The sequence below is a fragment of the Octodon degus genome, unplaced genomic scaffold (genome assembly GCF_000260255.1).
Source record: "Octodon degus isolate 3935 unplaced genomic scaffold, OctDeg1.0 scaffold00265, whole genome shotgun sequence".
Lineage (NCBI taxonomy): Eukaryota > Metazoa > Chordata > Mammalia > Rodentia > Octodontidae > Octodon > Octodon degus.
In genome coordinates, this window is record NW_004524841.1 from 2,509,963 (window position 1) to 2,526,808 (window position 16,846).

The 16,846-nt window shown below is 40.9% G+C and overlaps 1 protein-coding gene across 3 annotated transcripts in view; it reads right to left on the bottom strand.

Annotated features, from left to right (window-relative positions):
- Gemin2 (gem nuclear organelle associated protein 2) overlaps positions 1 to 15,149 on the bottom strand; it is a 19,608-nt gene extending 4,459 nt beyond the window's left edge. Inside the window, exons 1-9 of one of the 3 annotated variants that reach the window (XM_004646345.2) lie at positions 14,973 to 15,149; positions 14,657 to 14,741; positions 12,442 to 12,531; positions 12,138 to 12,197; positions 9,635 to 9,748; positions 7,398 to 7,442; positions 5,221 to 5,289; positions 3,031 to 3,141; positions 1,777 to 1,835 (exon numbers count right to left, since the gene is read on the bottom strand). In XM_004646345.2, coding sequence (XP_004646402.1) covers positions 1,777 to 1,835; positions 3,031 to 3,141; positions 5,221 to 5,289; positions 7,398 to 7,442; positions 9,635 to 9,748; positions 12,138 to 12,197; positions 12,442 to 12,531; positions 14,657 to 14,741; positions 14,973 to 15,142 — 803 coding nt within the window. In that variant the 5' untranslated portion in view covers positions 15,143 to 15,149. The remainder of the gene's footprint in view (positions 1 to 1,776; positions 1,836 to 3,030; positions 3,142 to 5,220; positions 5,290 to 7,397; positions 7,443 to 9,634; positions 9,749 to 12,137; positions 12,198 to 12,441; positions 12,532 to 14,656; positions 14,742 to 14,972) is intronic. The other 2 variants (XM_023706598.1, XM_023706599.1) reach the window with 2 other exon arrangements.
- Between the last annotated feature and the right edge of the window lie 1,697 nt (positions 15,150 to 16,846).

The following is a 16,846-nucleotide window of genomic DNA, read 5'->3' on the forward strand; positions in this document are numbered from 1 at the left end:
AAAACTGTTTAGGTTACTGAAAAAAAAATAAATTTGTTTTGTTTTTAGATAGTCTAATTATGCAGTTCAGGCTGACCTCAAACTCCCAGCAATCTTCCTGCCTCAGCCTCCCGAGTGCTGGGATTACAGAAGTGTGCTACCATGCCCGACTCATAATTTTTTGAGATAAGATCTTGGTAATTTGTGAAACTCCCCAGGGCTCAAACTTGGAATCCCCTGGCTTCAGTCTCCTAGTGTGCTGAGATTACAGGCACAAACGAGCATGCCCAGTGTTGTATCATTAATTTTTTTTCAGCACCTAGAAAAATGTACCCTGTAAATACTTGCCACACAAATAAGTAAAAGAAGCTTTATTACCCCAGTCGTTACTTATTACTTGAAACCTAAAAATACCATACTTGATTTATCCTAAGTGCAGTGAGAATTAGGAGATGAAAGCCTGCGTGGCAGTGCACATCTACAGCCCCAGCCCTCTAGGAGGTGGAGGCAAGAGGGTCAAATTCCAGCCAGCCGGGCAATTTAGCAATTTAGTGAGACACTGCCTCAAAATAAAACAATGTTTAAAAAGTGTGCTTGTTACACTATAGCTGAATGTAAAGGCCCTGGGCTCAATCCCCAAAACCATTAATGACATTAAGAGCTTGATATATTTGAGTCATTTTTATTAAAATAGGCTTTAATTATTAATGAGGCAGAAGAGCTTTAAATACATCCAAGCATGCATTTCCTGGAAGAGGTATTTTCATTTACAAAATGTATGAGCAAGTTAACTTAAGTTCAGATGAGTTCCTTACACTATCAAAAGTTACAAAACTAACAAGAAAACAGATTTGAAATAGTATCTGATACTTCTGTTGAAGCTGGGTGTGGTGGTATATATCCTCTAATCCCACAACTCTGGAGGCTGAGGTAGGAGAATCACTGAGTTTGAGGCCAGCTTTGGCTCCAAAGTGAGTTCAAGTCCAGCCTTAACTGCACAGTGAAGGCCTGTCTCAAAAAGAGGCTGCAGGTTGGAAACCCTGGGTGGAGTACTGGTGCTGGAGTTGGGATCCCAGTACGATGTAATAGACTGATGCTGAGAAAGTGATTTCACCTCTTTCTCTGTAGCTTCCTCATCTGTACCAATGCTGTACTTGTACACTGAGGAACAAGGAAATGAGTTCCTGGTATACCTGCTAAGAAAAATGCTTGGCACAAGTACCCAGGAACTGTGAATTACAATAAGAACAGAGTTACTGCAGATCAGGAAACTTGACGTAGAATTTGTGTGTATTCTGCCAGACCATCTTGTTTGGAAGAGAGAAGAATGGATGTAGGGGTATTTACCTTCCTGATTTAAATACACAGCTCAAGAGGCCCTTGCACTGGAATAAGAACACTGACCAATGGAACAAAACTATGTCCAGAAGAGACCTAACTCAAATAGGTGTACGTTTTACCAATGTTTAGAATATGAAATATAAAAAAATTTTTCAAAGAAATTCTAGGTGGAACACTGATATAAAAAATTAAATGAAATATACACTAAAAACATACCTGAGAGGGGCTGGGGAGATAGCTCAGTGGAATAAGCACTTGCCTGGCAAGTACAAGGGCCTGAGTTCAATCCCCAGTTCCGGAAAACAAACAAACAAACAAACAAACAAACAAACAAACAAACATACCTGAGCTGAAAAAGAATAAGGGATCCAGGCAATTAATAACATAAAAATGCAAGAAAACTACATTTTACCTCACAGATAAATAAGCGAGAAGCCAACAATTACTTAACTATACCTGCTAACCAAGCAGATCAATAAATTCAAAGCGGGAACCCTTTCATCATCTTTGTTGTCCTAAAGAAAAGAAAGAGAGAAAATTTTAAACATAGTTTTTCTCTAATATTCTTCAAATGTTTCTTTTCCAATATAAAACATGGAAATAGGAGAAAATGTTAGCAGTAACAGCTTAAGAAACATGTTTTTGGTAGCACTGAGGCCAAACCCAGGCCTTGTATGTTAGGCAAACACTGTGCCATTGCACTACACCAAGCCCTGCTTTAATTTCTTTTTCTAATTTTTTTTAACATTTATTTATTTATTTATTTATTTATTTATTGTGTGTGTGTGTGTGTGTGTGTGTGTGTGTGTGTGTGTGTGGCCAGCTCAGCCCACCAGGGGGCGGGGCTGGCTGGCATGTGGTGCTGGGGGATTGAACCGTGGTCCCTGTGCTTTGCCAAGCTTGTTCCAAGTAGGTGCTTTAGACCACTGAGCCATCTCGCCAGCCCCTTCTTTTTCTAATTTTGAGAAAGACTCTCACTAAATTGTCCAGGGTGGCCTTGACCTTGTAATCCTCCTGCCTCAGCCTTCCAAGGAGCTAGGATTACAGATGTGCACCAGCATGTCTGGCTTTTAAAATCATCTTGCAAAGATTAACAACCAGAAAGATTAATGACGACTTGCTGTCTATCAGGGGCTCAGCTCTCCAGGGGCTCCAACAGCACTGAGCAGGTTATTTTGGCATGGGCCCGTGTGTTCTCCTTCCACACGCACCACTCCCTCCTCTTTGTGCGCTCCTGCCCCTGGCCACTCGGAAGTGGTCTGAGGTGAACAGATGAGGCCCTCAGGCTCTCGGGCTTCACTACCTACAAGGTAGCCAGCCTCAGGTAGCCTGTTCCAGCAACACAAATGGAGCAACGTAAGGACAGGAGCCACAAGTGGCAGAGCCAAAGGTCAGGCCTTCTCCCATCTAACTTGCTTCCATTTTATGAGAAAAACATCTTCATTTTCTTTGGGTTTTTTTTTTTTTTTCTTTGCGGAACCGGGGATTGAACTCAGGACCTTGTGCTTGCCAGGCAAGGACTTATTCTACTGAGCTATCTCCCCGGCCCTTTCATTTTCTTTTAGCTATTATTATTTTGGGCTTTTCCATTCTGTGGCCTAATGCAAGCCCAACTCAAGAAACACTCCACACGTTTGTACTTCATTGGAATCTCTTCCCGTTACCCCAGAAACTGGGCTTTTGCTGTGCAGCAGCACCTTCACAACTCACCACTGACAGCCTCACTTCAGAGCATCTTCTTGCAAGCTGCCGGATCAGGGAGTGAGCTTCGGGGAGTAAAGGTTTTTCAAGACAAGCCAGTAAGGCATAGAACCACCTCCCCTAAACAGATGTTTAGAAAGTAATTAGGAGACAAATAATGAACCATAAACTTATTTTTCTAAATGTCCAATGTTGTGCCCAGCTACCTGCTAGGCATGTATTTACAGAACACTTAACTATAAATGTTTGGGTGTGGACAATAAAAGATCATCCATGAAGCTGGGCAACACTCCTCGGCCTCTTTCTGAGATTACAACATGACGGCATAACTGAGAGGTCATGGACACAGGAGGCGAGGTCTGGCTGAAGGGAGCAGACCACACGCGTGAACCAGGGGCTGAATCTGGCCCTGCTCCCTCGTCTCTGCTTCAAGGCTGGCTCGAGGTGAATGGCTTTGCTCCATCACACCCTGCTGGCAGGATACTCTGCCTCACCTCAGCTCCACCACCCTGAAACCATCCAATCAAGGACTGGAGCCCCCAGCACTGAGCCAAAAATCTTCCCTTTTTTGTGTTATTTTCCTCAGGTATCTGATCGTAGTGACAGAAAGCTGACTAATACCTTCACCATCCAGATAAATTTTTTTTTTTTTTTTTTTGGTAGTATGGGGAATTGAACTCAGGACCTTGCATTTGCCAGGCAGGCACGTATTCTACTGAGCTAACCCCCCAACCTTAGATATAATTTCTGTTAACTGTTTCAAATGTTCTTCTCCTATACAAAGCTTCATCATTAATATCATTTTGTAGCCACCTTTATTTGCAATATAATGCACATCTTCCATGTGGTTGCATGGAGCTATCAAGGGGATGTTATTTTTGTTTATTTATTTTTTTGGTGGAACCGGGGATTGAACTCAGGCCCTTGCACTTGCCAGGGAAGCGCTCATTCCACTGAGCCATCTCCCCGGCCCCCAAGGGGATGTTATTAAACAGCTGTAACACACCCTTGTTAACCCCACATGACAAGGAAAATTTTATTACATATTACAAGAAAAATGATGGTATCAAAGCATATCTATGTCCTTCAAGTGTCTTGAGACATAACCTCACCAGGCTGTACTGGTGATTACAGAGTACAGTTACACCACCAATTTAATTTATTCTTTTGTTTTTAAGCAGTGGCAAAGTTAATTTAGAAGGTGAAAGTGAAGAGTGGGAGTGAAACTGGCTTTGCAGAGCAAGCCTGGGACAAACAGATACAAAAAGAGGGTGAGAGTCTGATAAAAGTACACGTTACACCTGGGAAACAGTGTGGGCTATCATGGAAAGCCACAGGAGCTAAAATTTGGCTTACTTCTGAGCAACCTATCACTGTGGAGAAACCTAAAGAATACTGGAACAAATTTTAAACAGCAACTTATGCAACATACTAGTTCCCCAGGCAATCCTGAATCAGCAGTCAAGGCTTTTTCTTAAGCAGATTCACTTCCAGATTTTTTTTTACAAATAGAATCTTCCACATGAAAAGATTACCCATTAAAATCGGAGTCAAAATTTCTGATATACAGTAATACCCCAGCTGACAAATACTTCTATTTGCAAACAATTTGGTTTACAAACGAGTGGTAGGCAGTTTGCTTCCATTGGCAAACTCCACACTAGGTGGCAAACCTGAAACAGCCCTCTTCCCAACAAAAACACAAATGTAGCCATTGTCCCCCAAATCATAAAACAAATTTAATTTGTAAATCAAGGCATCACTGTATTTACTATGCAAAGTATCATTCAAGTATCAAAAGGCTTCTACTCTTAGAAGTTCTCCAACCTCTACTGATTGTCCAAACTTTTATTTGCCATGGATTTGTTGGGCTTCCTCCCACCCTTCCAGTTCCTTTTTTTTCTTTTTTTTTTGTGGTACTGGGAATCGAACCCAGGACCTGGGGCTTGCCAGGCAGGCATTTATTCCACTGAGCTAAACTTTGGTACTAAGATTCCTTTTCTTAAACTCAATTACACACTGAGATAATACTAAAACATGCAAAATTTAAATAACCAAAACCCACACTAAAAAGCTGAAAAAATAATATTCAAATTACACATCTATGTCCATATATGCACACATAAATACAGTATGTAGTCATGTCTCACATAAGTGCCATATATAAAACTGTTCATGCATCATGAAGACAAAAACTACCAATTCTGGAGTGAAGTCTCTTTCTCCAAACCAATTACTCAAATATTCCAAGACACTAGTTACTGTTGCCTGAAAAAAAAAAAAAAAAAGTCATGGGGTGGAGAAGAGTTACCTTAGTAATACAATACTGACAAGTTCAATGTAAGATCCAGGAAGTTGTTACATAATCATTCTGGGCCAGGGGTACAGGTCAGTGGCACAAGCACCTGCCTGACAAGCGCAAGGGCCTGAGTTTAATTCCCAGTACCAAAGAAAGGAAAAGACAAGGCTTCTGTTTTTCAAAATGGTCATATTATTTAGACTAAAAAAAAAAAAAAACCAAACCAAAAAACAAAAAAAACCCAACCAAATTAAAAAAAAAAAAAAAAAACCTGTGATTCTAGTTATTTGACTAGATAGCGCAGTAGTTTTGAAGAGGCTTTTTAAAACTAATTATTCTTAGGCTGGGTGTGGTGGTGCATGCCTGTAATCCTAGCACTCAGGAGGCTGAGGCAGAAGGATCACAGCAAATTCAAGGCCAGTCTGGGCTACAAAGTGAGTTCAGGACCAGCCTGAACTGTATAGGGAGACCCTGTCTCAAAAAACCAAAACAACAAGGGGCCAGAGAGACAGCTCAGTAGAATAAGCACTTCCCTGGCAAACGCAAGGGCCTGCGTTCAATCTCCGGTTCCGCAAAAAAAAAAAAAAAAAATACACATGGCCGGGATGTAGGTTGGCGGTATAAGCACTTGATTAGCCTGCAAGGCACTTAAGAAAACAAAATGAAGTCAACAGAAAAGCCCCAAATTTTTCTAGATAAAATTATCAGTATCTTGAAGATATTCTCTGACTTATTCAACTACATTTGGGTCCTTTCCCTATTCCCCCAAATCATATTTACAGAATTTGATGCGACTGTTACAGTATCTTTTATTTTTTATTTTTTTGGTTCTTTGACAGGGTCTTGCTATTTAAGCCCAGGTTGGCCTTGAACTCACAGTAATCCTCCCACTTCAGCCTCCTGAGTGCTGAGACTGATTAGAGGGTACAGCCACCATGCCTAGCTCTGTTACAGTATTTTGACTCAAATGACAAAGTGAAACTATCATGCTGTGTATGATTTCCGACACAGTATGATCTTATAAAAAAAAAAAATCTTCCAAACTGTAACTTCCAAGAGTCAACATTTTTTGGCTAAGTGGACAACTGAGTCCTTATTCTTTAAAAGCCTTAGGAACCAAATTCTGTATTTTTTCTTCTTTGGGTCACAAAATTACATGTTTTGGTCCCCCCTCCCCCCAGGACTGAATTATGGCCTTTGCACTGAGCTACATCCCAAGCACATTTCAAAAATTTTTTTATTTTTATTTTGAGGACCTGCCTGGCAAGTGCAAGGTACTACATTTGATTTACAATTTAAAACAAATATTTTGAGACAGTATCTCACTAAGTCACCCAGGCTGGGCTTGAACTTGTGATCCTTCTGCTCCAGGCTCCCAGAGTGCTGGGATTGCAGGCAGGCATTATCATGCCCAGCATATTTCAATCTTAATATAATGGGTAGGGCATCTAAGAACTAGAAACACATCTAACCTTAATATTTAACTTAAACATCAAACTCTAAGAATTATAACAGACACGAATAAATACTTCAGAACCATATTAAAAGCACGAGCTCTGGAGTCAGACCCACCTGCTATTAAATCTCAGTGCTACCATTTACTTGCTGAAAAACTACCTGCAAGTCACTTAAACTCAAATTCTGTGTCCTCATTCATAGAAAAAGTCTATCAACAACACATGATGGTAACACATTTGTAATTCCCAGGACTCAGGGAAGCCTGGACAAGGGGACTGAAAATTTGAACCCAGCCTGGTAGGTGACTTGGCAAGACCCTGCCTCAAAATAAAAATTATAGGAAAGGCTGAGATCAAGCTTCGTGTGAAGGTCTTGGGTCCCATTCCTACTATTATTAAAGAAGAGAGAGCGTAGAGCAGCCAGGAGGACTGCAAGCTCAGGCTGGCAGGGGCAACCTGACCAAACCTCAACTTCAAACAACAAAAATCTGTAAAAATTCTGAAGTGATTAGTATTTGGTCTTGCACACTATAAATACACAGTAAATTTTGACATTTTGACATTTCACACACATTATAAATAATATAATGCAGACAGCCTTAATATTTGATAGGTTTTACCTGATTCATTCTGCTAACAATGCTAAGCAAGGGTGGAAATCCAATCTGAAAGAAAAAATGACAGCGATATTTATATTTACTAAATGATAAAGGGCTGTATTTTTAAGCTGTACATTTCCTTGTCATACTGTTACTCTGAAATAAAGAACAGATAAAGGAGCATTCCTTTACTTTTATTTGTTTTCATGTATTTGGTACAGGGTCTCACTACACAGCTCAGACTCGTGGTGAACCTCCTGTTTTCTGCCTCCCCGTGCTAGAGTTAATGCGTGCACCACCACACCCGGTCTCAGTGGGCTCAGTGGGCCGTGGAGGCAGGGCCAGCACAGCATGTGGATGAACATTCCTTTATTGCTCATGATAATGAGATATGTCTGGAATTATTATGTTGGCAAGGCTCGCTAAAGTATATCTTGAAATCTGGATGCATAAATATAAAAATATGATTTTAGTAACTTTTAAGTATGGAATAACTGCTTAAAAGTTAACAATTATTTTCAATAAAATTAAAACACTGAAGGGGCCAGGGAGATAGCTCAGGAGAATAAGCACTTGCCTGGCAAGTGCAAGGGCCTGAGTTCAATCCCTGGTTCCACAAAAAAAAAAAAAAAAAAAAAGGTAAAATTAAAACACTGATAGTATTAATATGTGTTATATGTCATTTAAAAAATTTAGTGTTTTCAGAAATTAAGGGCACCTGAATTAGAATACATCTTAAAGAACTTGTATTTATTCCAGAAACAGGATCTCTAGGTAGTTCAGGTTCACCTTATAATCAGTATGTGGCCCAAGCCGACTGTGAACTTGTAGCAATCCTCCTGCCTCAGCCTCCTGAGTGCTCAGACTACAGGTGTGTGCTACCACGTCTAGCAGCATGCATTAAATTCTGTGTGTATGTTTTTTTGTTTTTTTTTTTTTTTTTAATATTTAGGACAGGGTGTACAGGGTCTCATTGAGTAGATCGGACTTGTAGTGATCCTCCTATTTACAGCCTCCCAAGTGCTGGAATTACAGGCATGTGCCACCACACCCAGTTTCAATGGCAGTCTCAGGCACCCTGAGGGCAGGCCAGCCCGGCATGCTGAGGATTGAACCCTGACAGCTGCGCTCTGCCTAAGGAGGTGCTTTAGTCTGATGAGCTATATGGCCAGCCTGGAGCAACTGATTTCTAATCAGAGCCCATCTGACGTTAAATAAATTTGCCTCCAAATCCCAGGTGTCATTTTGGTATTTGTAGCTGCAGCAGGAGGATCACTGTGAGTTCAAGGCTGGCCTGCGCTACAAAGTGAATTTAAGGTCATTGTGAACTGTACAGCAAGATCCTGGCTCAAAGACCAGTAGTAATACAGATGTATGGGTTCTACAGAAACACGAGCAAACTTACTGGCAAGCGAAGGAGTACGCCAGATAATCTAAGATTAAAGCCATGTAAAATTCAAATATTCCCTCAACATTTCATGTCTAGAATACATGATTTATTAAGCATTTTAAAAGACCTTTTTAATCTGAGTGTGGCAGTGCACCCTGTACTCCAGCACTCAGGAGGCCGGGCTGCAGCAGTGCCACAAGTTCGAGGCCAGCCTGGGCTACACAGTGAGACCGTCTCAAAACAAAAACATAAAACAAAAGCCCAATTCTATCAACTTATAAAATTCTTACACAGCTAAAACATTAAGGATATGAAGGCAACCTAAAATAAGCTACAGTACATTGCTTTAGAATTGGGCTGCCACTTGGTTAAGTTAAGCAGTCAATAAAAGAAGTCAGGGATTGGCAAATATTTTTTCTAAAGAGCCAAAAATAGGCTTCACAAATTAGTCACAATTTGTTTCTTCTTATACACCCTTTAAAAATGTAAATCCAGGGCCAGTGAGATAGCTCATCAAAGTAAGCGCCTGCTTAGGTAAGCGCAGAGACCAGGTTCAATCCTGGGCACCACATGCCACGCTGGCCTCTCCCCAGGCACGCTGAGCTGGCCACTGAGACCAGCACGTGGCACACACCTGTAATCCCAGTGCTGGGAAGGCTGAAAACGGGGATCACTACAGGTCTGAACTGGGTAGTGAGACCCTGCACCAAAAACATTAAAAAAAAAAAAAGGTAAAAACTATTCTTAGCCCATAAGGTGTTCACAATCAGGTTGCGTTGTGAATTTTTTTTTGCCCATGTTACACTTTGCTCATATGAAGTACCCAAATTAGAGCAGTCTTTGTTCTGTATATCCACATATCACCTACTTGGACATAATCAATCCCAGGACTTTCATTTATGGTTGGCCCAACAGCCCCTTCAGCACATAATCTTTCTCCTAAACAGAATTTTTTCCAACCTTCTTCATCTTCAGATTTTGGCTGAAAAGAAAAAAAAAAAAAAAGTTATTTCTATGGGTTTATTTTCATACTGAACAGTAAAAAACAAAACAACTCCCTGAGGATCCCCCATACTCCCACCACCTCAACACAGTGCTTGCTATGGGTAAAACAGCACGTCCTTGACATTATTATTATTATTATTATTATTTTGCAGAACCAGGGATTGAACTCAGGCCCTTGCACTTGCCAGGAAAGCGCTTATTCCACTGAGCCATCTCCCAGGCCCCTGTCCTTGAAATTGATACATAGAAGCCTTCACCTCCAAAACCATCTTAGGCTCTGACTATATTTGGTGATTAAACTTAAATGAAGCCAGGTGTGGTGGCCCAGGCCCGTAATCTCAGCACTTGGGCAGCTGAGGCAGGAAGATGGCTATGAGTTTGAGGCCAGGCCAGGCTACAAAGTGAGTTCAAGACCAGCCTGAAATGCAGAGGAAAACCTTGTCTCAAGGTTCTAATCTAATCTGATTGGCATCCTCATCAGGGAAAATTTGTGGTTTTTTTTCAAGCTCTGGCAAGTTTAAAGAAAAATTCTGCTTGGCTTATTTTTCACCGGTCTGTTCTGGCATGCTTCTAATGATACCAGAATCACCTGGATCAGTGATGGCCAGTGTGCACACTCTGTGGAATTTTCCACATGCTGTGCCCAGTTCGCTATTATTGCTGCTGTAGTGGTGGACACCAGTTCTGGCCAACATGGCATAGTATTCAATTTCAGATTTCCTCAAGGCTGGGCAGTTGTTGGCAAGGATGACCAATTTCGCTTTGCCCTGGCTGATCATCTTCAGCGTCTGCTTGTACCCCAGCACGTATTCTCCACTTTTCATAACAAGTTAGAGCCTACAGTTGATGGACTCCAGAGACCTTTTCGTCGTCTTTGGGGCCACCATCTTTCTGCCTTAGGTGCAGATGGCCCTCAACCAGGAGCAGCTGCCAAGATGGCCGGGAAGCAAGAAAGGTTATCAGGAAAAGTTTGGATACACAAAAATTATTACTATTTTTTTTTTTCCTGAAGACAGCACTTTCATTAGATTCTCAGAAATGATACATTATTCTTTTAAATGTTAAAAATGATTTCCTAGAATGATATATCTTATCTCTTTACCAACTCCTATTTTTTCTTTAAAAAAAAATTTATTTATTTATTTATTTATTTATTTGGTATAGGGTCTCACTACGCAGCTCGGACTCATAGTGATCCTCCTGTCTCAGCCTCCCCAGAGCTGGAATAAGTCTCAGTGGCCGGCTTGGCACAGACCTGCACAGTATGCAGTACCGGGGATAAAACCCAGGTCCTTGCACTTGCCAGGCAGGGGCTTAGACCCTACAGCTATCTCACTGACCACCAACTCCTTTGTTTTCACTTGTAGAGCTCATACAGCTTCTAAAAAGCTTAATTATTGTGTCTAAGTTGATAAAATGTAGGAAACACGACTTATAGTAGCATACAACAGGCTTCACTATTATGTCACCAACACTGTGAAGCACAGATGATGTTCTATAAATGTGCAGTTTACTCTCACAACAGGAAATTCCAAGTGAGCCTTTACTCAGCCTTTTTAAATATGTAAAATGTATTCCTTTCTTTAAAATAATCCTTAAAAACTTAAGAGAGGCTAACTGCCCATTTGTTGACCTAAGTAAATCAGAGATTCTCCAAAGAATATTAATTTGGGAATAATAGAAAACTGCAATGGTGTACATGTGCTATAGGAAACTATGGGCATAGTCAGAGACAAAGCAAGTGGAAATCTTTTTTTTTTTCTCCCCCGGAACCAGGGATTGAACTCAGGCCCTTGCGCTTGCCAGGGAAGCGCTTATTCCACTGAGCCATCTCCCTGGCTGCAAGTAGAAGTCTTTGAAGACAGAAATGAGAATTGTATCAGGTATTCTGAAACAATAACCCTTGGCTGTAATGATAAAAACAAGAATGCGGTCAGTCTGAGGTTGACAAGAGAGCTGCTGGGCAGATGTCCCTGTAGCAGTACTTTTGCATGCGGGTACAGTGTTCTTAGTCCAAGCTTGGGTCTGGCAGTCTTCTGTGATGTAAACATTGGCAATTGTGCTTAACATATCCTATCCTTCTCAACTTTCCAGTTTGATTTACTTTTTTCATTAGAGTTGACATAAGTGACTACTTTGGTTTTGAAAACTAACACACTTCCAAAATATACAAGGTATCCCAGTATGATGGATTAAAACAGCCATGAAAATGACAATTTGTACTACTGAGTCTATACTTTTTGAGCCACTCATATAGTGAAAAGCAAATGAAGACAATGTGGACTAAGAATCTGTAAAGGCTGAAAGTTAACAGACTATTTCACACAGGTGCATACCATATAACTCAAATTGAGAAACTTACACACCATAGTCACGTTGCTGTCCAACTGCTGTGATTTCCAGTGACTTCTGTGTTTATTTACATTCTATAGGAAGAAAAGTTAGTGATCTTCAGGTGAGCAAACAACAGCAACAATCAGTTTCTGCACAAAATTCCAACCATACTAAAGTTTGGACAAAAATTTTTTTTAAAAAGGACACATAAAAAACAACAAAACTTGAACAATATGTTACAAAACAGCAATGTATCTAGTGATTACAATCATACTAGTGTAATAATTCATAAATACTGCTTTAGAATTGTAACAAACAAATGTCAAGGAGATTTACCTGTCGAACAGCTGAAAACTGTGCCACTTGCTGCTGCTGCCACTGAAGTGTTGGGGAATAACCTTCAGGGGCAGGTTGGCATCCCGAAAGCTAGAAATCAATTGAGAAATGTTAGGATCAATGTTCAGTGTTATAATGAATCTCATGCCTCTGCAAAGAAAAACCAAAATGAAGTATAACTGGTAAGAGTGAAAAATTAAGGCTATTTAAGAAAAAAAAGGTATTTTAATAGGTGCAAAAAATAGGCATCTCAATTTATTATTTATGCCCCAATTAAAAATGTTAGGAAAAAATAATCACTACAATAAGAAAATTCTTAGATGTCTTATAGCTGGAATTTTTAAGAAATGACACGAATCCTAAAGATACAATCTAGTTTGACCTTTCTGTAATTATAAAACAGAAACAAAAAGAAAGGTATGCCCCACATAAACTGAAATGTTATGCAGATGTACCAACCACCTACCACAAAGGTAATCATTATGTACTATAAAGTTAATTTTTAAAAAAGCACATAGTTCATAATTGATCAGCTAGGTGTGGTGGCCATGCCTGTAATCCCAGCACTTGGGAGGTTGAGGGAGGATTGGTGCAAGTTCTGAGGCCAGGGTGAGTTACATGGTGAGTTCAAGTCTAGCCTGAACTGCATTGTGAAACCCTGTTTCAAAAAGACAATCCACTCCAGGCCCACAGCACAATTGATCATGTACAGACGTAAAATAAAACTTCAAACATTAGGTATATACATAATATATAAAGCATCATGTTCTTAAAAGTAGAAGGGAGACTATTAACGAAGAGGATAGGGATTAGGAAGGGAAAAAGGGAAGAAAGTCATAGGGAAAGGGATGATCAAAGAATGTTATTATGTAAATATGCACAAATAGTATAAAAGGACACCAACTAATCTGTATAACTGATATGAACTAAATATAAAAAAGGGTGTGGGCCCAGAGACAGTTCAGCGGCATAAGTGCCTGCCTGGCAAGCGCAAGGTCCTGAATTCAATCCCTGGCACCAAAAAAAATAAAATAAAAATTTAAAAGGGTGCAAATGGCCCATCAATTAAAAATATCTGGGCTGTGAACGGTGGTGCACCTCTAAAATCTCAGCATTTGGAAGGGATGCATGGGAGGACTGCCATGAGCTGGAGGCACAGCAAGACCATGTCTCCAAATACCAAAAAAAGGATATAAAACATTACAACATCTGAAAATTTCCTGATTGTAAATATCAGATAATGGGATTACTTAAACATAAAAATATTAGAAATGGTTTTTAAATGTCACTTTCCTTTGATCTTAAATCCAACCTCCCAAGGGGGATCTGGGAGAACTTAAATACTTCTTAAAAAATCAAATTTTTTTTGCCCCTATAGATAAACTCTACAAAGACATTTTCTACCACATCTTCTGTGGTATTTTTAGTGCCTAGTACAACCCGAGTCCTTAGGAAAACACATGCTAGATAAATAAATGAATCAATTGTCCACAGTGTACGAGTTGCCAGAATGGTGTAATACAATTAGGTTCTTAGCGAAAATTCAGAACGTGCAAACGTTTAAGATTAAACACCAGTCCAAGCGCCAGCTCGGGCAGACCCAGTGGCGGGGAGTTCGGATCCCCAGGTCTGCCCTGCCAGCCCTGCCCCTGGGGTGCGCTGAGAGGGTGATTGATACCGGGCTGGCACGCCTGTAATCCCAGCGCTTGGGAGGTAGTAAACAGGAGGTTCACTACGAGTCCGATCTACGCAGTAAGACCCTGTAGACCCTGTCCTAAAATACGAAAAAACAAAACAAAAAAAACAAACCCACAACAACAACAAAACACCAGTTCAAAAATAATTATCAAAAGAAAAAAAAAATGTTTATCAATAAAACTTTGAAAAAAAAGAAAAAAAAAACTACTAAAGTAGTATAAGTAGCCAATTAAAAGGCTCTTTTAGCATTAAACTATATCCCTAAAAGGAGATGGACAAATCTCTACAAGCATAAGGGCACTGGAAGTCTCTGAAGGCAGTAAATGTCAACTGTCTGAAGCAAAAAAATACAAGCCACTGTACAAATAGACGTTTATCTAACTCAGTACGAAGTAACTAAGTGGTACCCACACTATAATCAACATGGTTAGGAACTACAGAAAGACGCTGTTGGGTGCTCTGGCTTTATTTTGTGTGCAAGTGGGTGAGAAATCCCCTGACCGTCAGTAAAACTCACAGAAACATTCACACTTTGCTTCCTTTTCAATTTCTTTGGGTCAATCTGAGCTACCACAACATCGGGACACCGAGCTGCTTCGATCCTACAAATAATAAATGCAAACAGTTTAATGACAATTGTGCTTTTACGCAAGGGTCCTGGCAGCTAAGAGCACACATCTCCACAGGCTTTGAGGCGTGCAATCACGCTCCAGAGGCACGCCCTCGTGCGGAAGGGACCCACGCACCCCACAGGGCTCCAAACAGCGCTCGCGCGGCGCCCGGGTGGGGGGGCGTGGACGAAAAGCCCACACCCACGAGGCCAAATAACTCACTGGACCCGCCTCAGGTATTCCTGAGGCGTCCTCGGAGGTACCGAGGGATCAAAACCTTCCGTCAAGTCGCAGGGTTCCACCGGCAGCAGCCGGGGCATCAACTCTTCCACCGCAGACTCCGCGGGTACCCACGCCATAGTCTCGGATCCCGTCAGCGCCGAAGGACGCATGCGCCGAGGCTAGGTCAGGGCGCAGGCGCACAAGTAAGCGCCTTTGGCGCGTAAACTGAGTCGCGGCCCGCTAAAGCGGCGTAAACTGCGCATGAGCAAACCTGGTGCTTGCAACAAGATTAAGGCTCCGGTGGTGTAATACGGACGGCGAGTTGAAATCGTACCTGAAAAGTGGTTCCGGTGCTCTTTGGTTTAGAACTGTCATTTTGTCTGCGGATTTATTTAGGCAGCCCTAATAGTTGTTTTTTAGTTAGTGAACAATATAACTAGCCTTTATTCTTCAATATGCTAAATTCTTCAACCCCCTGGTAAAAGTGTTACATTTAATTCTTACAACAGCCCTGTGGAAGGGTGGCATTTTCTGATTTGGAGGCGAAGAACTTGAGAGTGGTTAACGTGCTAAAATTGTGGCTCTGCTGAAGAGGAAGACAAGCCCAAACGAGGGTTATCTTATGCCACATAGATAAAAAAATTAATTTTCCGCTGGCATTTGTTGTGTCCCACACTTATTTCTTGGTTTTTGTTTGTTTGTTTGTTTTACTGTGTAGTCAAGGATAAGCTTGCTATGTAGCCTTGAAGCATATGTCCTCCTGCCTCAGTCTTCCTAGTGCTGAGATGACAGGCATGTGCCACCATACCTGCCTTATGATTGGCCACTTCTAAGGTCACTTTATTTAAAGTGAACATTATTCCTAGAGTAGCCATTTTTTGTAGTTTAGAAAAAAAAGTTTACATACAAATACTACAAATATAGTGCCAATTACCAATTATCATACACAATTATCATTACAAATGTTCCTCCTTTGAACGACCTACCTGTTCAACACGTGATAGTGCCTAGAGTGGAGGAAAGAAAGAAGGACTCAACAATCCGAGCAGGATTATTGCTAAACCTGAGGGGGACCATACTTTGCACAATAGGGAAGGTTTCTCTTACAGGCGAAGGGGCTTTTTTTTTTTTTTTTTTTTTTTTTTTTGTAAATAGCCCTTTTTGGCAGGTTTTTTGAGGGACAGTCAAAGAAAGCGGGTTTATAGCTTGCTGATGAGCCCTATGTCCTTGTGACTTAAATAAAATGACATCTATGTTTCTCTAAAATAGTGCGTGGGATTATTCTAACTAGCAGTGCTCCTGTCCCAGCTTTATCAGGCATAATGCTATATTAACTGCTGCTTTATGTAACCTTTATAAATATTCATACTCTTTGAATAAGGAAAGATTTTTTAAAGACATTTATTCAGCATCATGATGAGACTATTACATTTAACAGTCAACAACATGGGTGCAAAAAAAGAGCCTACATTAAAACCCTTTGTTGGAACACTTTCCACTTTCCACAGAACAGAAACTAAAGTAACCTGTTCTACTGTTAGTCACAGTCCCTGAGTTCTTGTCCATGCACATGGATATCATCTAAAGCATATCTAGGGCTGGTGAGATGGCTCAGTGGTCTAAAGCACCTACTTAGAACAAGCTTAGCAAAGCACAGGGACCATGGTTCAATCCCCCAGCACCACATGCCAGTCAGCCCCGCCCCCTGGTGGGCTGAGCTGGCCACACACACACACACACACACACACATAAATAAAATAATAAAAAAAAAAGCATATCTACCATGTCTACCATAGCTACCATTGCTTCTGGAGCCACCATAGCCACCTCAATTTTGTGGCTTGGCAAAGTATTGGCCTCCATCACCACCAGGG